Genomic DNA, 26,600 nt, shown 5'->3' with positions numbered 1-26,600 from the left:
TTTTTTAATTTTTTAAGATTGTATTTAAGGCAATGGGGGATTAAGTGATTTGCCCAAGGTCACACAGCTAGGTCATTACTAAATGTCTGAGGCCAAATTTGAACTCAGGTCCTCCTGACTCCAGGGCTGGTACTCTATCCTCTGCACCACCTACCTGCCCCTATAATCTTCTTGTGAAAGTAAACATAAAGCTCCCTCCCCCCAAAAAAGATAGAACGTCTCAAGAAAAATGAAGTGAAAGGGGACAAAAAGAAGTGTACTTCAGTCTGTATTCAGACTCCATCAGCTCTGTCTCTGGGGTGAGTTGCCTTCTTTATCATAAGTCCTTCAGAGAAGTTGCTTCAATATCTTTTTCCCACAGTTGCTATTGCTAACTGTATTTCCCTCCATTCTATTCCTCTCCACTCTCATATATTCTATTTCTCTCTCCTTTCACCCTGTCCCTTCTCAGAAGTGTGTTGTATCTGACTACCCTCTCCCATCACCTTCCCTCTCTTCTATCACCTATTCTCCCCTCCCCATTTCCCCTTTCTTCTCATTTTTCTGACAGGATAGATTTCTATAAACTATTAAGTGTGTATGTTATTTCCTCTCTGAGGCATTTCTGATGAGAACAAAGACTCACTCATTACCCCTCACATTTTCCACTTCCATTCCATTACAAAAGCTTTTTCCTGACACTTTTATGTGATATCTTAGCCCCTTCTTCCTCTCTTTTCCCTTTCTCCCAGTACTTTCCTTTATCACTCATGGACTCCACCTTTATACTTTATTATGCCATTAAATTCAACTCCCTCCTGTGCCTTGGCCTTATATGCTCCTTCTAACTGCTCTTATAAATGAAAAGGTTCATGTGTTATTAGTATCTTCTTCCCATGCAGGAATGCAAACAGTTAAACATCACTAAGTTTCTCATAATTAGTTGTTTTCATTTACCCCCTCTATGGTTCACCAGAATCCTGTACTTGGAGATCAGACTTTCTGTTCAGCTCTGGCTGTTTCAACTGGAATATCTGAAGTTCACATTTCATTGAAAGCCCATCTTTTCCCCTGGAAGATGATGTTCAATTTTGTTGGATAGTTGATTCTCAGTTGCATTCCAAGCTCTTTTGCCTTCCAGAGTATCATTCCAAGGCCTATGAAATGGAGATGCTGATAAATCCTGTGTAATCCTGACTGTAGAGACTCAGTAGTTGAATTGTTTATTTCTGGCTCCATGTAGTATTTTCTCTTGAGAGTTCTGGAATTTGGTTATAGTATTCCTAGGAGTTTTCATTTTGGGATCTCTTTCAGGAGGTGATCAGTGAATTCCCTCAATCTTTATTTTGTGCTCTGTTTCTAGGATCTCAGGGCAATTATTTCTTATTTCTTGAAAAATGAAGTCTAGGCTCTTTTCCTGGTCATGACTTTTTTTAAAATTTTTTTATTTTTATTAAAGATATTATTTGAGTTTTACAATTTTCCCCCCAATCTTGCTTCCCTCCCCCCACCCCACAGATAGCACTCCATCAGTCTTTACTTTGTTTCCATGTTGTACCTTGATCCAAATTGGGTGTGATGAGAGAGAAATCATATCCTTAAAGAGAAGACAAGTCTCAGAGGTAACAAGATCGGACAATAAGATATCTGGTTTTTTTTTTTTCCAAATTAAAGGGAATAGTCCTTGTACTTTGTTCAAACTCCACAGCTTCTTATCTGGATACAGATGGTACTCTCCTTTGCAGAGAGCCCAAAATTGTTCCCAATTGTTGCACTGATGGAATGAGCAAGTCCTTCCAGGTTGAACATCACTCCCATGTTGCTGTTAGGGTGTACAGTGTTTTTCTGGTTCTGCTCATCTCACTCAGCATCAGTTCATGCAAATCCCTCCAGGTTTCCCTGAAATCCCATCGCTCCTGGTTTCTAATAGAACAATAGTGTTCCATACCATACATATACCACAGTTTGCTAAGCCATTCCCCAATTGAAGGACATTTACTGGATTTCCAGTTCTTTGTCACCACAAACAGGGCTGCTATAAATATTTTTGTACAAGTATGGTCATGACTTTCAAGTAGCCCAAAAATTTTTAAATTCTCTCTCCTGGATCTGTTTTCTAGGTCAGTTGGTTTTCCAATAAGCTATTTCCTATTTTCTTCTAGGTTTTTCATTCTTTTGGGTTTGTTTTATTTTTCTTGATTTCTCACAAAGTCACCAGCTTCTCATAGTTCCATTCTAAATTTGAAGGAGTTATTTTTGTCAAGAGATTTTTTATCACCTTTTCTAACTGGCCAATTCCATTTTTTAAGTCATTCTTCTCACTGGCCTTTTGGACTGCTTTTTCCATTTGATCTAAACTGGTTTTTAAGATGTTATTTTCTTCAGTGTTTTTTATCACCTTCATCAAGCTGCTGACTTGGTTTTCAAGATTTTCCCACATCGTTCTCATTTTTCTTCTCAAATTTTCCTATTCCTTCCTTGTTTTTCAAAATCTTTCTTGAGCACTTCTATAACCTAAGCCCAACTTCCATTTCTCTCTTAAAGGCTTTGGATTCAGAAGTTTGAACTTTGTCATCTTCTGAGTGTATATTTTGATCCTCCATGGAACCAAAGTAATTTTCTATACTCATGTTCTTTTTCCTATTGTTTGCTCATTTTTCTCAGTCTATGACTGATTTACCATACTTCCAAAGCTTTGGGGGAGGTTTGGGGGACAACCCGGGGCCCTAATTCCTCCAAGGTCTTATGAGAAGTTCTGACTGCTCTCCTGGCCTTTGCCCTGGAGCTGTGAGTAGGGTCCCTGCTCTATGAAAAATAGAGGCCCCAGATTGCGACTAGAGTCTGAATGTGGATGAAGCAGCAGAATCCTGCCCCAGGGAGAGCAGAGAGACTTTCATGGTCTCTCCCCAACCTCTTACCACTGTGGGCTGAGCACTCCTCAGGTTCCTGCTGCAGGGCTGCTCCAAGGCCAGCACTGGCCCAGGCTCTGTGCTCACTCTCTTGTGGCAGAGTTCTCTCTGGGATCCCCTATGTCAAGAAGTCTGGAAATTGCCCCCAGGGCCACAAAGCCAGGCAACCCCTGGGACTCAGGTACACCACACGCTGTTCCTGGAAGGCTGGAGTTGGTTTGCTCTGGTGTGGTATGACTGTAGCCTGGCTGTGCTGCAATTCTTTCCAAATCCCAGTCCCAGACCTTTCCCATGGATCTTCCAAGGTGTCTTGAACTGGGAAATTGTATCACTCAGTCTTTCTGTGGATTCTGCCCTCTAAATTTTGGCTAGTCATAATTTTATGGCTTTTGGAGCTTTTGGGGATTCCTGCCCTTATGCCACACACTACTCCCTTTCTTATACTACACCACCTAGCCGCCCGTTTAATATTTTTTTTAGGTTTGTTTTTTTTTTTTTGCAAGGCAATGGGGTTAAGTGGCTTGCCCAAGGCCACACAGCTAGGTAATTATTACATGTCTGAGACAGGATTTGAACTCCAGGGTCAGTGCTCTATCCACTGTGTCACCTAGCCGCCCCAGTTTAATATTTTTTTTACTTTCAATTTTATTAATTTCTTCTTTGATTTTCAGAATTTGTACTTTGGTATTTAATCGGGGATTTTTATTTTGTTCTTTTTTCTAGTTTTTTTTTTTTCCAGCTGCATGCCCAATTCATTGATTTCCTTTTTATCTACCTTTTTTTCATCTAAGCATTTAGATTTAAAATTTCCCCTAATAACTACTTTGGCTATATCCCATTATTGTAATTGTCTTAGATGAAATTATCAATCCATTTTCTATTGGTATTGAACTCTATTTCTATGAAATTCAATATAGTTGTTCCATGTACTTCTCTTAATTTCTTCATTATCTGATGTTAAATTTTCCCTCATTGAGTGGTCTTATATCATTTGAACTGATATGAATTGCAGAAGTACCACAGTGTAGGAGATAATGATCTCCTTTGCCTCCAATCTCTCCCCCTCTCCAAACCATCCTTCCCAAAGGAACCAAAATAAAATCCTAAGAAATCATGTTTTCCCTGCTCAAAAATCTTCAGTGGTAACTCCTTATCACCTACAATGATAACGTACCAACTCCTTGGCCAAACATTTAAGGTTCTCCACTGTCTGGTTCACCCCACTTTTCCAACTTCACTTCATATTAGTACTCTACACACACACACACACACACACACACACTGTACTCCAGCCAAACTGGATTACTTGCTGTTACCTAAACTTGTCCCATATTCTTGCTTCAATACAATTTGGTAATGATGCCTATTTTTCACTGATTGCACCCATTACCTACCTCACACTCCCTAGTCTTCTATACTTTTAAGAGTCTTTTTCTTTGTTCAAAGTTCAGCTCAGGTATTACCCCTTTAATGATGCTCCCACCCCCCAAACCACCAGGTAAAATGTTCTTTCATTCCTCAACCTTTACCTTGATCTTTCTTTTGCCCTAGTCACTACCTTATTTTACAGTTATTTGTGGGGGAGGCTTATTCCCCACCCTATAATGCCTGCATGATATTGCTGTCATTTTCTCTCTAGGTCCCTGACACCTACCATAGTGTCTTGCATATAAAAAGCTCTTTTGTTAAAGGAATTGAAACGAAAAAACAGAGACCCCACTTAATTGAGAAGCAAGTTCTGCTTATAGCTGTCTTCAGTAAACAGTGGTAAACCAAGTTACACCTATTACAGTCTGGAAAATGGTCTCTTCCTGTCTCCATCAGTGACTTAGCTTGGCCTCCTCTCTTCTTCCCAAGCAAGTATGAGGAGTTCAAGTCAGCAGATCTAGACAGAATCTATAATTTACACACCAGGGAAGAGGAAAAAGTGACTGAACTGTATTTCTCTCAGCCATTCCCAATTTTTAATTAGGAGCAAGAGATGGTTTACATGCCCATGATCAGCTAGAAAAATATGGAGCTGTCATAGTTGGAGCAGAGGAGAAAGGAGAAAGAAGTAGTAAAAATACAACAGCAGGGGATGACAACAATGGATCCTCTCAAAACATTTTTAAATGTATATAATACAAAAGATTCCAAAGGAAGCAAATTATAGTGCAGTGAATACTTAATAGTACAGTCATACTTAGAATGAGGTAAACCAGAGTTCAAATCTTTTCTAGTCATTTGCTATCTCTGTGACCTTGAGCAAGTCCCTTAACCTCTCAGCCTTAGTTTCTTCATCTATAAAAATAGCCATAATAGCATATATTTGTAGTAGGGGTCAAATGAAATAATGTACGTAAAGCACTTTACAAACTGCCAAGTCCTACATAAAAGTTCTTATTATCAATAATTATAATTTTATCAAAATATTTCAAAATCCCTGTTTAAGGATCTCTATAACTAAAGAAAAAAAGCTAACAAATCTATGAATTAAAGATCAACATTTCCACCCTGAATATATTAATGTATACCATATTTACAGAAAATATAAACATTTGCTCTTTCAATAAACTTTTAACTAGCTTTATATTTATAAAAAGAATTCACTTTTTCATCAACAAGTAGTTATATGGTAACTTTATAACCCTTATTTCCATTTAACGAATATTGTTATTGAAGGCTCAGAGGAGTTAAATCGACTTCCTCTGTTCCAAAACCTTAAGTGGCAGAGGGAGGATTTGAACCCAGATCTTTTGACTCTGAGTCCAAGGCTTTATCTACTACATCACAGTCAAAGTAAATGTTATTATTGAGAATTATGTCCCTAGAATAAGTAGATACAAACATTCTGTGAAATCCAATCACTGGATTAAACATTTTCTTATAACAAACCTGAACTAAAGGGTTATCAAAAACCACCCCAGTGAAGACAGAGAGGCCCACAACTTGGCAGATGAAGGGGATTCTTTTCAGGACTCAATACTGGTAGAATTCAAAGTTTCTGAATTGTCATCCGATTTGGAAACCTCTGAAAATTCTTGCTGCTGGGAGAGAAAAAAAGTCAGTTGATCAAAGTGAATAGTAAGCTCATTCCTGGCTCAATATAGGGATCTGGCAACTTAGTTAAGTCACCATACTTGTCCCTCCCTCACAGCACAGCAGATTCTCTTGGAGGTCTAAACCTTTTTTTTAAGTATTTTTTTGCAAGGCAAATGGGGTTAAGTGGCTTGCTGAAGGCCACACAGCTAGGTAATTATTAAGTGTCTGAGATCATATTTGAACTCAGATCTTCCTGACTCTAGGACTGGTGCTCTATCTACTGCGCCACCTAGCCACCCTGGTCTAAACCTTTCAACCCACAAGCAGAGGGCAATGATGTCGCCCTGATCAGACATAGGTCAAGTGTCAGTTACTAGGCTCCATCCAAAGGCACCACGTTGGTGCCTTCAGTCAGGTACAGAAAAGAATCATGTGTGTGTGTGTGTGTGTGTGTGTGTGTGTGTGTGTGTGTACACACACACACTCCAAACCATAATAGGTTAATAGGTTATAAAGGAGACAGATTCTATAGAACAGAAAGGCTAAATATTCACCAAACTACTAGTGGAATTTCTAATTAAAAAATTACTTAGTGTTCAGGGAAGCAACAAATATTGGCATATTGGCATCTTGAGATATCCACATACCACAGACCAGATGCCAGTCTTTGGAACTAAGAGCCCTCTGACTTGATCTCATACCAAACAACAAAGAATGAGCTTAGAAAGTGCCAATGTTCAACTTAAATAGGAAGCATGAGACCCCATAAACATAAACATGTGAGATGAGGATCAAAGATAACCTAGCATAGCCCAGTGGAATAATTAATTGAATGTGTTTGGATTTGACTGGACCTTAAAGCAACAAGTGACCATGATCAACCTCTTACATATCAATCAGACGGTAAATAAGACAGGTATCACTGCCAGAAACAGATGGAGCTGGCCTCAGAGCCTGCATTCAAGTCATGCTGACTGTGTGACCCAAGTAAATCACTTGAGTTGTCGGGGTTCTAGGCACCTATCTAAAAGTTGCCGAGAAGGTGTGGCTGAATTGGTAAAAGGAGATTCCTCCATCCATGAAACCATAGGGTCAGTTCTGTCATTATCAAATTAAACAAATAATGGTTTTACTAAAGAAGCAACCATTTCTTAAAAACTCAGACTAACTCAGACAAATATCTGTACCCCATTGTTGTGACTTTTTGGTGATTCTAATGCAATGAGCGGTGTTTATTAAATAGTGGGCACTAGGAATTCAAGGTCAAAGTTAAGAAACTGTGACCACTATTTTGAGTGTAGAAGAGAGAATGTATATAAGAAATAAAAATTAAGCAATAAATTAGACATGAGAATAAAAAGGGAAGGGTCAAGAAATGACTGAGGATATAAACCTAGATGACTAGAAGAAGAGTTGGACCCTCAACAAAAATAGAGAAATCTGGAAGAAAGGTGAATTTAGGAGTAAAGAAATTAGTTCTGGTTTTGAATGTATTAAATCTGAGATATCCAAGTAGAGATTTCCAGCAGGCAGTCGATGATAGAACATTGGAGTTTAGGATAGATAATAGGGCTTAATATATAAATTTTTGAAGTCATTCGTATAGATATGATAAATAAACTTTTCTGATGAGATCAACAAGAAAAAAAGAATAGAGAGAAAGAAGAAAAGATTCAGGATAAAATCATAGGGCATATTCATAGTCAGGGGTCCTGTTGTAGGTGATGATATAACACAAGAATAGGAAACATCCAACCCACAGGTTAAGGTCCATGAAATAATTTGGTCTGCTGCTGCCACAGCAACCACAGGTAGGACTCAAAATTCAATAAATCTAGGAGTTTTTTAGGGGTGAATTAAATGTTTGACCAAATATAACAGACTAATTTTTAGTTGTTAATTTTGTATGACCCACAAGTGATATTATAAATATTCAAATGATCCATGGCAAAAAAGAGGTTCTCCATGCGTTTCTAACATACAAAACTGAGAAGTGGTCAGTCAGCTGCAAAGAGAACAAGAAGAGTACAACCAAAACTGAGGGAAGAAAGAATAATGCTAAGTTTCTCCTAGAATTTTACTCTAGCACTCATGTGAGGATAGACTCACAGATCAATAGTATTAGAACAATCAAGAAAATGAAATGATGAGGCAAGAGGTATCATTGTTCGTTTTAAGCAGAAGCATCATCTAGGGCTGAAATGTATGCCATTTAATATATATTAATCTATAGAGCTGGAACTTCCTAGAAAGCCAGTCAGGAACATGACAATGACTAAGTCATACCAGATGGCATTAGCTCAGTGTAATGCAAAATACCATAAAGCTATAAAAGAAATGGGAACCTGATAACAAAGTCAGGGCTCCCTCACAACATCAAAAAGAATGACTCAATGATCCTATCCTGTTTTTTTAGTTTAATGGGTGCCCTTTGTCCTTGTATCAGAGTCAATTCAGTCAACCCCATTTTTCCAGATGGAATACTCCCTCCTGTATGACAAAATAATTAAGTAAAACTACCTGTTTCAAAGTTCATATCTGGCAGGGTATGCAATATTCTGTCCTAGTAGTCTTCTACCTCTCTGCTATGAGAAAGAAAGCATATTTCCATTAGAAAATGATAACTAGGAGTGGCTAGGTGGCGCAGTGGATAGAGCACTGGCCTTGGAGTCAGGAGTACCTGAGTTCAAATCCGGCCTCAGACACTTAATAAGTACCTAGCTGTGTGGCCTTGGGCAAGCCACTTAACCCCATTGCCTTGCAAAAACTTAAAAAAAAAAAAGATAACTATCCTTAATTAAGTTTTAATGCTATTCTTTTGATGAAATTCAGTCACAGTTACTAAATAAAGCTTATCTTAAAATGCTTTGGCACATCTAAAAATTTACAAAAAATTAGAGCAATGTATTTTCAAAGAAAATTAGATTTTTAAGTATTAAAAGCCCAGGAAAAAAACCTTTGCTTTCCTAATCTTAGGAGTCCTCAGAGAGGGCTCTTATGAAGAAATTATAATGAAATCAGCAGATGTTATTAGGTCAATATTAAAGAAGGGACATGCAAAGGTTGTCTTGAGATCTGACAGATGAAAAGCTAGAGGGAAAATGAGTTCCTTCTAAAAAAGAAAGAAAGAAAGAAAGAAAGAAAGAAAGAAAGAAAGAAAGAAAGAAAGAAAGAAAGAAAGAAAGAAAGAACGAACGAACTGAGATGGTGACCAAAGAACATTACCAAAAAAACACCAGGTGGAAAAGGGATGCAGGTTTTCTTCCTACAAGCCAAACTGTGAAGTTCAGCAGTTTTCCCCCTTTTTAATTTTTTGATACCTTCTGTTTTTATATCAGTGTCATGTCTAAATATATCCTTCACCCTTCCTCTACCAAAATAACCATGCCTTAAAATAAAGAAAAGAGGTAAGAATAGCAGTTCAGCAAAACGAATTAATTGAAGCTGCCAGGATCCTATACATAGAGTGGCCCTGACTTTGCAAAGAAGGGAGGGAGGTATCTTTTCTCATCTCTTCTTCAGGCAAGCATGAGCATTGCAATTACACAGCATTCATTTTCCATTTTTTTCCCTCAGAAGTTAAACTGCCAGCTTCCCTCCTGCACATTCAGTTTTTCCACCTCTGAGACAACCCATCCTGCCTGTGTCTCTGCATGTTTTCCCAAGGGCAGGAGATGTTACACAAAGGTAGATTACCACAAATTCAGAATAGGTGCTGGCAACAGAATGAATCTGGAAGCTTCTCTGGAGTAGGGTCGGCTGAGAATATCCATTGTTCAAGTCAATGGTTCTGTTGTGCTCCCCTTGGCTGGTATTCAGCATCTTTTGTCCAAGGGAACCAATATTCCAGTATGACTGGCCAAAGGAAGCAGAAGAATGAAAGACAGGTGAGTATGACTAAAACATTTAAAGAGAAAACTGCCAGCCTGCCTCCCCTTCAGCCACAGGGAATTTGTATTGCTCAAAAGAGGATAAAAGGTGAAAATATTAATGAAAGATATTTTTATCATCCTATTCCCCTTTCTATTAATGGAAGGTACTGGTAGGCAGCAATTTGAGAAACAAGTAAATAATACTTTAGCACTATTTGTTAAATGTAGTATAATTTTATTATTAAATGTAGTATTATTTGACTACCTCCACCATACCAACATTCTTTAGCTTTATTTGTGCTTTCCTATTTCACTGATCTGTTCCCTCATGGAAAAGAAGCAAATTGTTCTTTTTCCTCATCTGTCCATTAAACCAGCATTGGTTCATTCTAGGCTTTTTAGTCTTTGTTGTATGTCCTCAATTTCATCATTTTTTTTTAAATTAAATCTTTTTTTTTTAATTTAACATTAGGGACAGGGAGGTGGTATAGTGGATAGAGCATTGGCCCTGAAGTCAGGAGTACCTGAGTTCAAATCCAACTTCAGGGGGATGCTAGGTGGCGTAGTGGATAAAGCACCGGCTTTGGAGTCAGGAGTACCTGGGTTCAAATCTGGTCTCAGACACTTAATAATTACCTAGCTGTGTGGCCTTGGGCAAGCCACTTAACCCCATTTGCCTTGCAAAAATCTAAAAAAAAAAAAACCCAAATCCAACTTCAGACAACTTAATTACCTAGCTATGTGAACTTGGGTAAGTCACTTAATCCTACTGCCTGGGAAAAATGAATGAATGAATTTAACATTAAGCATCAACATAAACAACCAAGGTTGCTTGAAAATAATTTACCTTTTAATGAATTTCCTCTTAAGTCTCCATCTGTAGAATTCTTTGGGTTTTTTTGTTTTTAGGGGGTTTTTTGGTGAGGCAATGGGGTTAAATGACTTACCCAAGGTCACACAACTAGGTAATTAGTAAGTGTAGGAGACCAAATTTGAACTCAGGTCCTCCTGATTCCAGAACTGGTACTCTATTCACTGCACCACCTAGCTGTCCCTGGGGGATTCTTTGTCCACTTATTCTCACGATTTTATCTGAGGCCTACCTCCTCCTACCTCTTCAATCAGACCAAGACAATGTAAATACTTTTAAATGCCTCCCCACTATTTTCTTTATTTTTTTTCCTTTTTTTTAGTGTTTTTTTTTTGAAAGGCAAATGGGGTTACGTGGCTTGCGCAAGGCCACACAGCTAGGTAATTATTAAGTGTCTGAGACCAGATTTGAACCCAGGTACTCCTGACTCCAAGGCCGGTGCTTTATCCACTATGCCACCTAGCCGCCCTTTTTTTCCTTTGTTGCAAGGCAAATGGGGTTAAGTGGCTTGCCCAAGGCCACACAGCTAGGTAATTATTAAGTGTCTGAGACCAGATTTGAACCCAGGTACTCCTGACTCCAGGGCCGGTGCTCTATCCACTGCGCCACCTAGCGGCTCCCCCACTATTTTTTTAAAGTTTAAACTTTTTAACTTTGCTTATGCTATGGGAGGCAGTATAATATAGTAGGAAGAAGAGTATCTGAAATTAAGACCTGAGATTTAGTCTTAATTCTATCACTAACTCGCTGCATGGTCTCAAGCAAACAACTTCTTTTCTTAGCCTCAGTTTCCTCACCTAGGAAATTAGGAAATTCTATCAGATGAACTCTGTGGTCACCTCAAGTAGATTCACTCAACATTTACTTAATGCCTACTTCATTCAAAGTGCTCTGCTAGGTGGACATCCTGCTAGGGCCACAAAGATGCAGAGGATGCAGGTATTGTCCAAAAGCAGGTTACAACTCAGCAGGGGCAGTAACACAAAAAGTACTTGTAATACAAATTGCAACATGCTAAGTGTATAGCAAAGACAAAAAGTACTGTGAAACATCTCAGCAAAGGCAAATTTTTTTCCTAGATTTTTGATAAGGAGTGTTAAATCAGGAAAACCTTCATAGACATGGTGGTCCAAGAATGAGACACTGGCAAATGAGAAAGGTTTCCTCAGGTAGAGATGGAGAGGACAAAGACCAGCGATGGAAGCCACACAGTATGGTGGTAGAAAAGATACTGGACTTGGAATCAGGAGAGAGCTTCATTTAAATCCAACCTCCAATGTTTACTATTTGTGTCACCTTGGACAAGTCACTTAACTTTCAAGAGCCTCACTATCCTCCTTTGTAAAAGTTGATATGCTCAGAGAGGAAGGACTAGTCTTGAAGTTGGAAGACCTAGATGCAGGTCCTTTGTCTAATATGCCCCAATTGTTTGACCAATGGCAAGTCAATTAACCTCTAAGGGTCCCAGGCAACTCTCAATAATAATAATTTTTACCTACATGCCTCCTGATATCAAATGAAATAATCAAGTGATTTATAAACCACAGAGTGCCATATAACTATTAGTTATTAGACAATCTATAATAGTCCAATGGGGGTAATGGACCAAAGTATTGGGCCAATATCCAGGAATAAAAAAGGCAAGAACCTCTCTGCTCTAGAGAAGCTTATATTCTAAGATAGGAAAACAGCAAACATAGGGGTATGGTGGCCCTGGAAGGTATCTGGGTCTACAGTCACAAGGAAAGTGAATAAATACAAAGGACAATTATTGGTGGTAATTTTCCTAAACCAACCATCTTTTTATATAGAAACAGACAGATTTTAAGGAATGGCAAAAGTAAGACAGGAGAATCTGACAAAAATGTATCAGGCCCCATGAAACATAGCTCATAATAGACCTAAACTATGTTTTCAAAACTGCAGTGGACTAGTTTATCAGCTGGAAGGGACCTCTGAGATCATCTAGTCCAAGCCCTTCATTTTACAGATAAGGAAACTGAGGCTCAGAGACATTAAATATCTTGCCCATGGTCATCTAGCTTAAAAAGTGCTTGAGGGGCAGCTAGGTGGCGCAGTAGTTAAAGCACCGGCCCTGGAGTCAGGAGTACCTGGGTTCAAATCCGGTCTCAGACACTTAATAATTACCTAGCTGTGTGGCCTTGGGCAAGCCACTTAACCCCATTTGCCTTGCAAAAACCTAAAAATTAAAAGAAAAAAGTGCTTGAGAGAGAAATGGAATCCAGGTCTTTCCTGGTTCTAAATCCAGAACTTTAACACTCAGCATTTGCCTCAGTTGCATTCTAGTGATGTATTAGAATGTTTTGATTCCAGTACATGGAATCTGGGTATATGATAGCATGCTTTTCCAGTTGTTTGAGTCTTTTTTTTTTTTAAGGGAAGGAAAGAGAGAGGAGAAAGGTCTCTGGTGAATGTATGTATAAGCATACCTTCATGCACAGTCAAAAAGATAAGTGAAGAAATAGCTAAACAGACCAAAAGGTTGGGAGAGAAAAAACCCTCCTAGGTCTTGGTCAGTGACAAGACATCATGGAAAACAGTGGTGTATTCAACTAACACAGACAAAAGCCATTTCAAAATCTATCCTGGAATCCAGCTGGAAGAAGCAACTGTTCTTTCAGTATTAATGTAATTAGAAAAAGTCTAACTAGCAAAAAATATTAAAAGTCTGTAAGGACTTTTGTCTATTTCTAATCAAATTAAAGTACCATTAATTGGTAATTATGAGAAATGCCAATAACATTTTCAAAAGCAATTTCTCCTAACACCACTCAGTCACGTGGGGATGGAAAGAACTCAACAGCAGAAGCCTAAAGTAGGAGGGGAAAAAACAACTCAGCTACTGTCAGCACCACCCAACTCATTATTTCCTGAAATCAGCTGCTATGCCATCCATCACTGTTAAAATTTATTTATTTATTATCTATTCCCCAAATGCCAAGATCAGCACACATCAAAGTGGAAAAATGATTATTTTATAATGACTATATATATATATATATATACATATATATATATATATATATATATATATATATATATATATATATATATATATATCAAATAGGGTTAAGTGGCTTGCCCAAGGCCACACAGCTAGGTAATTATTAAGTGTCTAAGGTCAGATTTGAACTCAGGTACTCCTGACTCCAGGGCCGGTGCTCTATCCACTGTACCACCTAGCCACCCCCCATGTTTATTATATTAATTTAAAGTTCTTTTATGCAGCATCTCAACTGGAATTTAGCTGAATGGAAGCTACAGAAGGCCTACTCATCATTGCCATCATTCCAAAGCAATTAAGATCCTATTCAGAAAAAAAAAAAAAAAAAAGGAATCCTTTTTAGTCTATGGTTCAATAGTCAAGAACCCTATCCCCCAAACCCTTTGTAATCTCATGTTACCTTGAGAACTTTGCCTGTTATTTTGGATCCCGAGCCTTCCTTCTTGCTAGGAATTCCAGATGTACTGCCATAAAACATTTCCACTTCTATCTGCTGGTTCTTCTTTAGATGCTAAAAACAGATAATCACAATTAAAATATAAGAAGGTTAGATAGAGATAGGAGGGGAAAATGAAACAAGACTGATTCAAGATAGATAAAGCATTTTAAGTGCTTATTATGTACCAAACACTGAGCCCATTAAAAAAAACCCATAAAAAGTCATGGGGGGGGGTGGACTCAAGATGGCATGAGAACAGCCTTTCCTAGGAGCTCACTCAAAAAGATTTCAAAAATCTTAAAATAATGGCTTCAACTAAATTTTCAAGAGATAGATTCCACAAAAAGATCCAGTGAGGCAGTTCTCCCACCCAAGCTAGCCTGGAAAATCATGAGAAAACTCTGTTTCACAGCAGTGGAGGGGGCAGCAGCACAGCCAGGACTATCACACTGGAGAGAAGGAGCTCTAGTCTTCCCTGAATAGTCTACAGGATGCCTAGATGCCTAGGTCATGGGGAGTGCTGGCTCCCCTCAGCAGAAGCAATTTCCTGACCTGGCAACCCAGGGAACACCAAGCACACCTTGGATGATCAGCGGGGAAACCTCTGCCAGAGTGAGTGGAAGCCAGCGTGGCCCTCAGCACAGCCCAGATCCCAGGAAATGGAAGCAAGAGCACAGAGCCGGCCATCAGCTGCGACCAGAGCGCTCAGCCCACAGAAGGTAAGGGGGTAGGGGGAGACTGTTGAGGCTTCTCCTCTGGCCCTGGGACAGGACTCTTGTGTTTTGTCCACATTCAGACCCTGGTTGCAGTCTGGGAGTCCCCCATTGCCATCCACAGTCCACAGCACAGGCAGGAGAGCAGTCAGAGCCTCAAGTGCTGAAGTTCTTGAGAGGGTCTCATAATAATAATCATCATCATCATCATCATCATCATCATCATCATCATCATCATAAAAAGCTCAGGAAGCACCTCAAAACTAGGCGTAGGCTGGGGAAATGAGTAAACAGAAAGAAAAAAGGAACCTGCCCATAGACAATTACTTTGGTCCCATGGAGGACCAAAACGCACACCCAGAAGACAAGAAAGTTCCAGCTTTTGCATCTAAATCCTCCAAGAAATATAGAAGTTGGTCTCAGGCTACTTCAGAGCTCAAAAAAGATATGAAAATCAAGTAAGGGAGGGCGAGGAAAAATTAGGAAGAGAAATGAGGGAGATGTAGGAAAAACATGAAAACCAAGTCAGAAGCTTACTCAAAGAGATCCAAAAAAAAAATGCTGAAGAAAATAACATGTTAAAAACAAGTTTACGTCAAATGGAAAAAAACAGTTCAAAAAGTTAATGAGGAGAAAAATACCTTAAAAAAGCAAAACTAGGGGCGGCTAGGTGGCGTAGTGGATAAAGCACTGGCCTTGGAGTCAGGAGTACCTGGGTTCAAATCCGGTCTCAGACACTTAATAATTACCTAGCTGTGTGGCCTTGGGCAAGCCACTTAACCCCATTTGCCTTGAAAAAACCTAAAAAAAAAAGTGCAGAACTGGCCAGATGAAAAAGGAAGTAAGAGAATTCTCTGAAGAAAACAAATCTTTCAAATGTAGAATGGAGCTAAAGGAAGCTGAGGACTTTGCAAAGAATCAAGACACAATAAAATAATATCAAAAGAATGAAAAACTAGAAGAAAATGTGAAATATCTTATTGGAAAAAAAAACAGGGGGTGACTAGGTGGTGCAGTGGATAGAGCACCAGCCCTGGAGTCAGGAGTACCTGAGTTCAGATCTGGCCTCAGGCACTTAGTAATTGCCTAGCTGTGTGGCCTTGGGAAAGCCACTTAACCCCATTGCCTTGCAAAAAAAAAAACCCTAAAAACAAACAAACAAAAAAAACCAGATCTGGAAAACAGATACAGGAGAGACAATTTAAAAATTATTGGGCTCCCTGAAAGTCATGATCAATTAGAGCCTTGACTTCATTTTTCAAGAATTTCTACAGGAAAATTGTCCTGATATCCTAGAAGCAGAAGGTAAGATAGAAATTGAGAGAATCCACTGATGTCCTACTGAAAAAGATCCAAAAAAAATAATTACCAGGAATATTATAGCCAAGTTCCAGAGCTCCCAAGTCAAAGAGAAAATAATACAAGCAGCCAGAATAGAAAAATTCAAATATCATGGAACTGCAGGTCAGGAACACACAGGATTTAGCAGCATGCACATTAAGGGCTTGTAGGACTTGAATATAATGAATGGGAAGATATAGATAATACTCTTATGAATCTTCTCATTTATTAGAGCAGTTAGCAGGAGCTTTTATAGTCAAGAGAGAGCCGAATTTGAAGGTATAATATATTTTAAAAATGGAGCCAATGAGTGAAAAGAAAATGTACTGGGAGAAAGGGAAAGGAGAGGTAGAACAGTCTAAGATATTTCATGTAAAAGAGTCAAGAAATAACTTTTGCAATGGTATGGAAGGGGAGAAGGTGAGGGAGAATGATTTTTGGGGTCAAAAACTCTCATCAGAAATGGCTCAGTAAAGAAACAACATATATATTTAATACTTAAGGGCACTGAAATTTAGAAGAAAAAGAAGAGAAAGGGGATGGGAGGAAAAGGGACGGGGGAAGGGGGGAGAGATAGGGGATAGAGAAGAGGGTGTATCATGGGAGAGGATAGTCAGATATAACACATTTTCTTTTTTACTTTTGTTAAGGTGTGGGATTGGGTAGCCTGTACAGGACCACAGGGATGAGTGGGTGCTGGGTCTCTGGGATGGGAAGTTGGCTTGGGGATTCTTGGCCCCAGGGCCAGCACTCTGTCAGTCATGCCACTCAGCTGTCCCACAGCACACTTTTGATGAGGGACAGAGTGAAAGGAGAGGGAAAATTTAAAAACTGGTAGTAGGAAGAAATGGATGGAGTAAATTACAATCAGCAACATCAACTGTGGAAGTAACTTCTCTGATGGACTAATGATAGAGAATGCGATCCACCATGAGACAGAGATGATGGCATCAAAACACAGACTGAAGCACCTTTTTTTCCCCTTTCACTTTATTTCTCGTGAAGTTTTTTTTATCTTGGGGGGGTTATGTTTACTTTTACAACAAGACAATTTTAGTAATGTATAAATTTTAAAAAATAATCATAGCAGCACTTTTGCAGTAATAAAAACTAGAAACAACTGAAAGCAAAGTGCAGACATGGGCTGGTTTCTTCCCACCTATAGTGACACTAGCAGAAATATTATAATACACTTCATTATTTTTTTAAAAACCTTACTACTTTTCTTCTTTCCCTTTATTAGACTTACTCTCTCCTGCTTTGCTTTTTCTTTTTCCAAACGATGCATCTCCCACTGTTCCATCACATATTCCATGAATTTTTGCCCATTCACCACAAAGTCCTTTGAATATTTGTGTTCCCACAGTTCAATTTGTGCTTTCAACTCCTCTTCAAGCTGAGGTAAAAAAAAAAGAATAGTTATTGTCACCAACTCTTTTATCACAATGAAAATCCCAGAGATCTCTCCAAATGAAAACTTCTATTCAGGAGCTTCCTTGTGGTATCTCTAACAAGAAGATGTAACTCATAGCAAAGAATGTGCTTATCAGTGACTGAAGTGTTCAGACACTAAAAAATTTAAAGGCCTTATTCATTCACAACAGAGTGAGAAGGAAGAAAAATCCAAAACTCTTCACTTTATCTAAGAAGTTCCTGCTTGGGTTACCCATGCTACAGCACCCATTATTTTTTAATCTCATGAAACTAAAATGCATTTTGAGCTCCAAGAATCCTGGGAGCACAGATTTTTAAAGAATGGAGGGATGAGGAAAATTTTGGAGCTAAAAACTCTATCTTAACATCTCACCCCAAAGATGTATATAACTATTTTTGATATATGCATAATTTCACAGTTAATATTTTGGAGGGTAAAATGTCCTCATAATTAAAATTTATCTGAGTCTTTTGTATTTATTATACGTTCAGCCTCAAATCCTTTTCACTATAGTTCATCCTCAACTTCTCTATCAAAGTTTTCTCTACTTCCTGGCTTTGCTGGCTTCCTTTATGATGATGATGTTTGTCCTTCATTCTCAAAGAAGACCATGACATCAGGGAAAGTGATGCCATGACAAGCATAGGAAGTGAATTTGAGTGAGGGAGTGTTGTGCTAAGTCATCAGCCTCACTTTCTCCTCCAGAGCCATCTGGGTCCAGTGACCAGATAAGAATCAGGACAAGTGGAGATGGCCCTGGATGTGAGGCAGTCAGGTTTAAGGGACTTGCCCTTTAAGTAAATGTTGAGTGACTGAGGCCAGATGCAAACTCTCATCCTTCTGACTCACAGTGCTCTATCCATTGTGACATCTAGCTGCCCTAGTTTCCTTCAAGTCTTTGCTAAAATTCCATTTCTACAAAAAGTCTGATCTTCCTTAATGATCATGCCTTTCTGCAATTACCTACAAGTTATCCTATATAAATCTCATTTGCACATAATAGTTTGCAGATGGTCTCCTCCATTACACTTTGAGATACTACCCTGAAGTACAATTGAAGAGAAGAAACCTTAATATGAGTCATTTATATAAATTAGAAAAGAATGAGTAAATCCAAGACTCTCACAAAGCTACAAAGGCTTGTCCCTGAGCTAGGCACAGAAATTACATTACAGGCTCCAAATGTTCATCAGCATTATTAGATTAGTATGTAGAATCCATTAGTTATAGAGCAAAACCTTCAAGTGTAGATTTTCTAGAATTAGGGGTCAATCAGTCAAAGAAATGACACTACCTTAAGGAAAGTTTTTTGGAGCTTGGCTCTTTGTTTTTCCTCCTTCAGGAGGTTTCCACCTCGGTTAGTAAAACGACGTGGATCTGAAGCTTTTCTCTGTGGAAACAATTACACTTCAATTAGGGCCAGTTGAACCAGTAGGTCTCAGTATAAATAGTTCTTTGGAAGCCCCTTAATCTCAAAGAGCTATACTTAGGAGCTAGAAAGAAAGGAAAGCTGATGATTTCTCCCCAGGTAAGTTGTGATAAAAATGAAGTCCAGTATTAAAAAAAAAAGACTAAATCAGAGCTGAAAAGACATTTCAAACTTTGACAGACTGACAAAATGAAAAATTGATTGAGGTAATGATAGTTGTCCTCTTCGTCTGATTACTTTGTTTAAATTACATCAAACCCAGAACTGCTGAGCTGATTCTCCAGGCCTGGAATGCCCTCTCCTCTCACTTCTATGTCTTTTTTTTTATAAGGCAATGGGGTTAAGTGACTTGCCCAAGGCCACACAGCTAGGTAATTATTAAATGTCTGAGGTTGGATTTGAACTCCAGTACTCCTGACTCCAGGGCTGGTGCTCTATCCACTTTGCCACCTACCTACCCTCTCACTTTTACTTCTTAGACTCCCTGGTTTCCCTCAAACTCCAGTTCCAGTCATCTTTTAAAATAGAACTTCCTTGTTCCTTCTGCTACTGGTGACTTCCCTAGTAAGTTTACTTCCTATATAGCCTGTATAAAGTTAAATATATGTTTCTCCCACTGGAATGTAAGCTCCCCAATGGCAGGATAGTCAAGTTTGAGGGAGGGAGGAAGTTTTGGCTTTCTTTGTATCCCCAGGGCTTAGCACAGTGTTTTTAGTACATTGGAAATGCTTTAATACATGCTTGCTGACTGCCTATCTCTGTTTCTTATTTTCAAATGCCCAACAAGAGCTGGCAGGTAGGAAAGTTTGAGATTATCTCTTCACACTAAAGCTATACTACCTGAAAAGGTATCCAAATGGATCCCAAACTAAAATTGATACTTCAGGCAGTTTTATGAGATGTTGGAAGAGGAAAAGAGTTTATGAAAATTAGGAGACTTAGGTGGCAAAGTCAAGTGTTATAATAAAATTTTTCTGGTAATTATTATTGTCATTTGCTTAAGTCAGCAAGACACAAAATCTAGGCTCCACAAAATCAAATTAAGATATCTAACTATAGCTCTAATTATTAACCTGTTAGCAATATGAGAATTTCTAGCTCAAGTTTTATTAACTCTATTTACTTAAGATCAGAAAGTTATGTAACTAACTGTCACTCCAGTGTTAATGGTCAGTCTGCAAAGTCTAGCTATATTCCCCGATGTTTACTGACTAGTTAATTATTTAAGCTGATGAAATCTTCCCCTTCTATTAAGTTGTTGGATTAGTAAATCTTTGTTTCTACCTTCTGTAAAATTCCACTGTGCCCTTCCAATGTAACTAAGTCCTGTCTAAGGTTGCTGAACCTGCTGCTCAAGGCCCACTGGTATTTATATCCTGTGGGTCTATACTCTGAGCACATAACCAAACAGTATTTATATGTTCCTACACACTGGTGTGACTGACAGAAGTACCTATCCACAATTCCTTGGACAATACACAAGTCTCAGAAATTTCATACTGCCAAAGATATGCATCTGTGAACAAGGCAGCAATTTGACATACTTGGCATAGTGAACTGAGAGCTGGCCACAGAAGCATTCACTGGCTGTATAATCCTGGATAATTAACTTGACTTCTCAATGTCTAACTCTCGGGGACTGTAAGCTGCAGAGAATCCTAGATCCATTCCTCATCCTTGTTTTTTTGACTTCCTTTCCCTTTGCCTTCCTCTTGATCTGCAAATAGCAGGACAGTACCTCAAACTCCAAGAAGAGCTTCCAGTTTTCTTTCCACTTGTGGACGCTTTCAAAGAGCTCTCTGTGCACTTCGTAGTAGTGTTTCAACTGCACCACCTCAGCATCATGGAGCTGGAGCAAAGTCTCTGAGTAGTTTTCTGCATGATAGTCATGATCCCACAGAAGAATGGTGAGGGGGAGAAAGTCCACATTTATTTCCATTAATATTTCAATGCTCCTAAATGGTCATGATCCCATTTTCCCTGTACCCCTTTGCTTTTCTACTCATTTTTAATGCAGTTCTGATGAGAAAGAATTATTCTTATTTTTCCATATAAATTTTCCTCCACTGACCCCTTCACATCTCTAAAGACAATGCTGCTCATTTGCTATAATACAAAATTAAATTTCTGTTCACTTTTTGAAAATGAAGCATTTTTGGACTATGCTTAAGTTTATTTTTAATTATTCATTAATTTTTTCACCATACATGGCTTCTTAAAGGACAGAAAGACAGAAAAGCAGACACGGAAAGATGAGAAAAAGACAGTGACTCATACAAAAGACACACAGATTTTCATGGAGTAACATCACCACCTTTAGCCCAGGGAGTAGATTGCCTCTAATAACTTTAAAGTCACATTGTATTTAAGTAACTATGGACATAAATGAAGATGTCATCCCTTAATGCTTTTCCAGTCAGCTCCATAAAATTTTACTGAGCAAAAGATTCTACACACCAGCTCCATGCTATCTCTTCCTTTCCCAATACATCCTTCAGACAGCTGCCAAAATAATCCTTTAATGCATAGGTCTTATTGTAACAGCCCAAAGCCTCCAGACTTCCAATGGTTCTCTATTATCTAAGCTCTAGAAGACAAAACACAAACTCTTTAGCCTAGAATTTAAGGACCACTCTATTTTGGCTCCAACTTACTTTGATATCCTCATTTCATCTTATTTCCCTTTGTGAATCTTACAATACAGATAAACTAGATTGCCTGATGTTCCCCAGCCTTATCCTGAACTCTCCTGTCTCTGTACATTTATATAAATGTCTCCCATCACTGAAATGCATTTTTTCAAGTCCGCCTACTGAAATGCTTCCCTTTTTCAATGTCAAGATTTTAGCTCAATTGTCATGCCCTTCATGATGCCTTCCCCGATTCTTCAGCTCACAGTGATTCTCTCCTCTCCTCAACTATTTCTAGATCATTTCAGCTTTCTCCTTTTACCCTATCACAGTGGACAGAGTACTAGACTTGGAGTCAGAAAAACCTGAATTCAAAACCTACCCCAAGACTTACTATGTATTCCTAAGCAAGTTATTTAAGCTCTCTCAGTCTAAGTTACCTCATCTGTAAAATGGGGATACTTCATAGGATTGTATGAGATAATATACATAAAGGGATTTGCAAATCTTAAAGCTTCCTATGAATATAAGCTATTATTATTATTATTATTATTATTATTATTATTTCTCTTCTCACAGTTATCAGTGTGCATGACATATCCCCTGAACAGACAAGGCTTATAATAATATCATAGCTATACTTTCCTCCCTGAAAATCCACTCCAGGCACCTTCAACTGTAATCTATCTGGATGACCCTCAAGTGACATTCAATTTTACTCAAACATTTATTAAGTAGCAACCATATGCAAGCAACTATGCTATACAATGGGGACGAAAAAAATCCCCTCCCTTAGGGTAAAACCAACTCAAGTTCTAATCCTATATCCACAAGTGCCTACATTTCCATTTCAACATTCTATCATCAGCCCTGATTTAGGACATCCAGAAGTGAACAATTTTCCTACTGGAAACATATCTCCCCTATTTGCATTTGTTTCTATTTCTATAGATGACACCACCTAGGCTAAAAACCTCAAAGGCATTTTAACCTCCTCCCTCTCAGTTAGTGGTCAAATCCTACTAATTCTTCTTCTGAAATGTCTCTTTTACACATTACTTCCTTTCCATTTCTATTATCACCCACCTAGGCTAGGCCTCAACCTCTTACTGATGACCTCACAATTAGTATAATCTACTAGGTTTGCCCCTAACCTCTTACTAATGACCTCATAATTAGTATAATCTACTATGCCTGCCCCTTTCTACACTTCCCAATTATCCTATCACCAGATTGTTATTAATAAGAATAAAAGCTAATGGGACTTATGGGTGAACTGAACAATAAGATGGTAGACTAGCCATTTTCTCTGATCCTCAAGACCTCTTAAACTCTAAAATAGAAATTATGTACCAAAGATAAACAACTTCCTCTAATTTCATAAACTAAAGCACCCAGAATCTCCACAAAGGTATAAAAAATATTCTCCCAAACCCAAATCAAACCGACTCTCACTGACACTGAGCTCACTCAGGACCCAATCCCTAGCTCCCATGCTACCTGCACTAACAGACCCAAGAACATGACACAAACTTAAATCAAAATCCACCCCAGCACCTGGACCCTCACTCTTTTCCAATGCTGCAGCGGCCTGGCTATAGAAGTTCTTAGAACTTGAGTGCCAACTTGGCCAGAACCCTTCACAAGCAAAAGTCAGTTGGAGGCTGTAACCCAGAAGCATCAATGTTACAGAGTTCTGAATTGCTGGTTCCAGTTCAGATCACCAAGACAGGACATTGTATTTATGGAGAGAATGCAGTACTCTACAACAAGCCTGAGACAAAGGACAAAGAAAGCACCCAGCAAAGCCTGGTTCTGATCACCCAAAAATCACATAGAGAGCAGAAACCTGGTCTGGTGAACAATGAATAACCTTATGTGGGAGGAGGCTGAGCCACTTTGAAATCTAATGCCCAAGAAAATTATAATTAGAGGGGAAAGAGTAAAAAGTAAGTGATAAGGAAAATAAGGAGAGAAAAAAGACAGAAAGTACTAAAGATTTCAAGAAGAAAACTCTAAGACCTTGTACACACACACACACACACACAGATAATAAATAGGAAAAACTATAACAACAGAAGGAAATATGGTCTCTGGATCTAGTGAATAAGTTTCAGCATCAATGAGTAAATACTGCAAAATGAATGCAAATGACTCAACACTTGGGGAGACAAGTGGTCCATGTAGAACTTGAGGTGAATATGGAAGCTCAAGCTGCTATTTCTAAGTGGGCTAATTTATTTTTTTTTAGATTTTTTGAAGGCAATGGAGTTAAGTGGCTTGCCCAAGGCCACACGGCTAGGTAATTATTAAGTGTCTGAAGTCACATTTGAACCCAGGTACTCCTGACTCCAAGGCCAGTGCTCTATCCACTGCACCACCTAGCTGCCCTCTGAGTGGGTTAAAAGGAAAACAGTGGACTGCACAATAAAATAATGAGGAGAGTAGAAAAACTTGAATTTTGAATTTTCAAGCCTTACCAAAGAAACAAAAAGGGAAAACAATAGATTGGTAATATAAATATACAAACTGAAGGACAACCTATAATAAAAAAGTCAAAAAATAATGAACATTTAAAGAAAATATGCTCACTATACAAGCCAAACATTATTAACATTGAAGAGGATGCACAGAGACAACCTAAGCACCAAAGGTCTCCCTGAAGAATACAACAGATACAAAAAATGTTAACACTATAATACCTAGAACTTCTAAACACAGAAAATGAAATTCCATTTGAAAGAATTCATAGATTGCCTTCAGAAAAAAAAAATCCAACACTGCAAACTCCAAGTTACCATGGTTAAAAATAATAATTCAATTCAGAAACAAATTCTTCAAGCCATCAGGAGAAAGACCTTCAAATACAAAGGAAAGGACAGTTGAATAATGCAAGACTTTTCTGTATCCACTAGAAGAGGGAATGGAATAATGCATTCCAAAGAGCATGGTGCTACCCAGGGTGACCTATCCACAAATCTGAGTTTAATCAGACAAGACACAACCCAACTGTTCCCTTCTTCTCCCTCTCCCTCTCTCTCAAAATACAAATTTTTTTCAGAGCTCTTTCCTTGGCCATTCATAGAAGGTATAATAATTAAAAAAAATTTGTAGATAGCATAAATCCAACAGTGTGACCTCAAGCCAAACACTTGACCTCTCAATGCTTGCTAAGAGTATAAGTTGCAGAAAACATTCTAGCCTGTCTTGATAAAGGAACTTGTGACACCTAGGAATTCTGTATATCAATAAAATCACAGGTCTAATCCACATCCCTTGGGTATTTCATTTATTCCTAGATAGTCAGAATTGTATCAGTGCTCTTTCAGGTGATATAACTAGGACTAGCAGGAAGAAGGAGTTAGATTTTCGCTTATGAGAAAATCTGCTATAGACATCTGCCAATAGACTACCTTATGGGGCAGAAAACTTTCCATTACTAAAAATATTCACAAAATCCCATTGCTAGAAGGAACCTCAGAAGTTATCTATTACTACAAGTAAGAATTTTCTCTATGAACAAAGCATACTATGTTCACTTCTAAAAACTTTTTTTTGTTTTTTCTTTCTTATGTTAGATCTTCTTTCCTTAGTTCTAATTCTTCACAACATGACTAATATGAAAATATCATACACACAATTGTCCACGTACAACTTTTTATCAGATTGTTTCCTGCCATGGAGAAGTGGAAGGAAAGGAAGGGTGGCAGAAAAATCTGGAACTCAAACTTGCAAATGAATGAATATTGAAAACTACCTTTGCAAGCAATTTTAAAAAGAATTTCCTCTATGACACAATCTTTGACTAGTCCTCATACCACCTCCCCTTGAAGACTTTCAGCAAGGAAAAACAAATCTCCCTGGACATTCCATTTTAAGTTTTGGATAGCTCTAATTATTAGATTTTCTAATTCCTTTTCACAATCACAAACCTCCCAATATTTAAAGACCTATCACATTGCCTGTGTTTCCTTCCCACCAAAACCTTTACAAACTGATTTGAGAAGTAATGTGGTATTGTGTAAAGTGAGCTGATAGCAATAAGACCTGTTTGAAAATCCTGCCTCTGATAAATACTGGCTTTGGGACCCTACATAAGTCATTAAATCTGTCAGTATTCTGAGGTGCATCTAAGATTATAAATTATGAGTTGATATCAATCTGCCAAGGTAGAAGGAGTTTCTTCACTGGAAGTTTCCTAGACTACTGAAATCACAGGTCCTGGTACCCTTTTGCTCCATCCCAACCCCCAAAATAAATCACTTCCTTTGTGGTTCTATGCCCAATCACTGAACCAAAGCCTCATTTTTCCTCATCTATAAAATGGGAAGACCAAATTAGCTTATCTTCTAAGTCCCTTCCAACTCTAAGCCAGTAATCCCGTGAACTAGAAAAGGCAGGAAGTGTCTAATGTCCTCTTAGAAATGGGTATACTTGTTGTTAAGACAAATAAAAGAACACAGAAAAAAATAAATAAAAGAACACAAAAGAGTGAGCAGACAAGTTTATCTATGGGGCTATGTTGATATCTCTCACACCAACCAACATAGTAGGGGGCAAAGGCTTCTCTCTGCTCCTGGCTGTAGAAGCACTTTTCCCAATACAAAGCCAGCTCTTCTCTGACAGTTTCAATCACTTTTTTCAGGTTCTTAATCTTCAGCTCTTCCAATCGATCTGCTTCTGATTGAAGCTGTCAAAAGGGGGAGGAAGCAACCAAAAAAAAGCTGTTGTTCTTTGTTTGTAGGTTTAATTTTATATATTTATTTTTAATTTATGAAACAAAACCACCATTTCCATAAAATGCAGTATAATAAAAAGATGACTGCTACTATGTACAGCTTTTAAAAATATAATACAGGTATCATGTCTATTTCATTTTTCCTTTTTTTCCCTTCCTTTCCCCCTGACTAGATATGGCTGCTATTAAACACAA

The 26,600-nt window shown here is 38.3% G+C and overlaps 1 protein-coding gene across 3 annotated transcripts in view; it reads right to left on the bottom strand.

Moving 5' to 3' along the window:
• Nucleotides 1-1,507: 1,507 nt before the first annotated feature.
• Nucleotides 1,508-26,600, bottom strand: part of LOC141500443 (protein regulator of cytokinesis 1-like) — a 42,655-nt gene continuing 17,562 nt past the window's right edge. The window contains exons 7-13 of one of the 3 annotated variants that reach the window (XM_074203609.1): nucleotides 26,210-26,357; nucleotides 20,776-20,912; nucleotides 18,903-18,998; nucleotides 17,423-17,569; nucleotides 14,081-14,191; nucleotides 9,609-9,767; nucleotides 1,508-5,917 (exon numbers count right to left, since the gene is read on the bottom strand). In XM_074203609.1, the coding sequence (XP_074059710.1) occupies nucleotides 5,843-5,917; nucleotides 9,609-9,767; nucleotides 14,081-14,191; nucleotides 17,423-17,569; nucleotides 18,903-18,998; nucleotides 20,776-20,912; nucleotides 26,210-26,357 (873 nt within the window). In that variant the 3' untranslated portion in view covers nucleotides 1,508-5,842. Of the gene's footprint in view, nucleotides 5,918-9,323; nucleotides 9,768-14,080; nucleotides 14,192-17,422; nucleotides 17,570-18,902; nucleotides 18,999-20,775; nucleotides 20,913-26,209; nucleotides 26,358-26,600 lie in introns of those variants that run through there. The other 2 variants (XM_074203610.1, XM_074203608.1) reach the window with 2 other exon arrangements.

This window comes from Macrotis lagotis, chromosome X, assembly GCF_037893015.1.
Source record: "Macrotis lagotis isolate mMagLag1 chromosome X, bilby.v1.9.chrom.fasta, whole genome shotgun sequence".
Classification (NCBI taxonomy): domain Eukaryota; kingdom Metazoa; phylum Chordata; class Mammalia; order Peramelemorphia; family Peramelidae; genus Macrotis; species Macrotis lagotis.
This window is presented reverse-complemented; position numbering and strand designations above follow the sequence as displayed.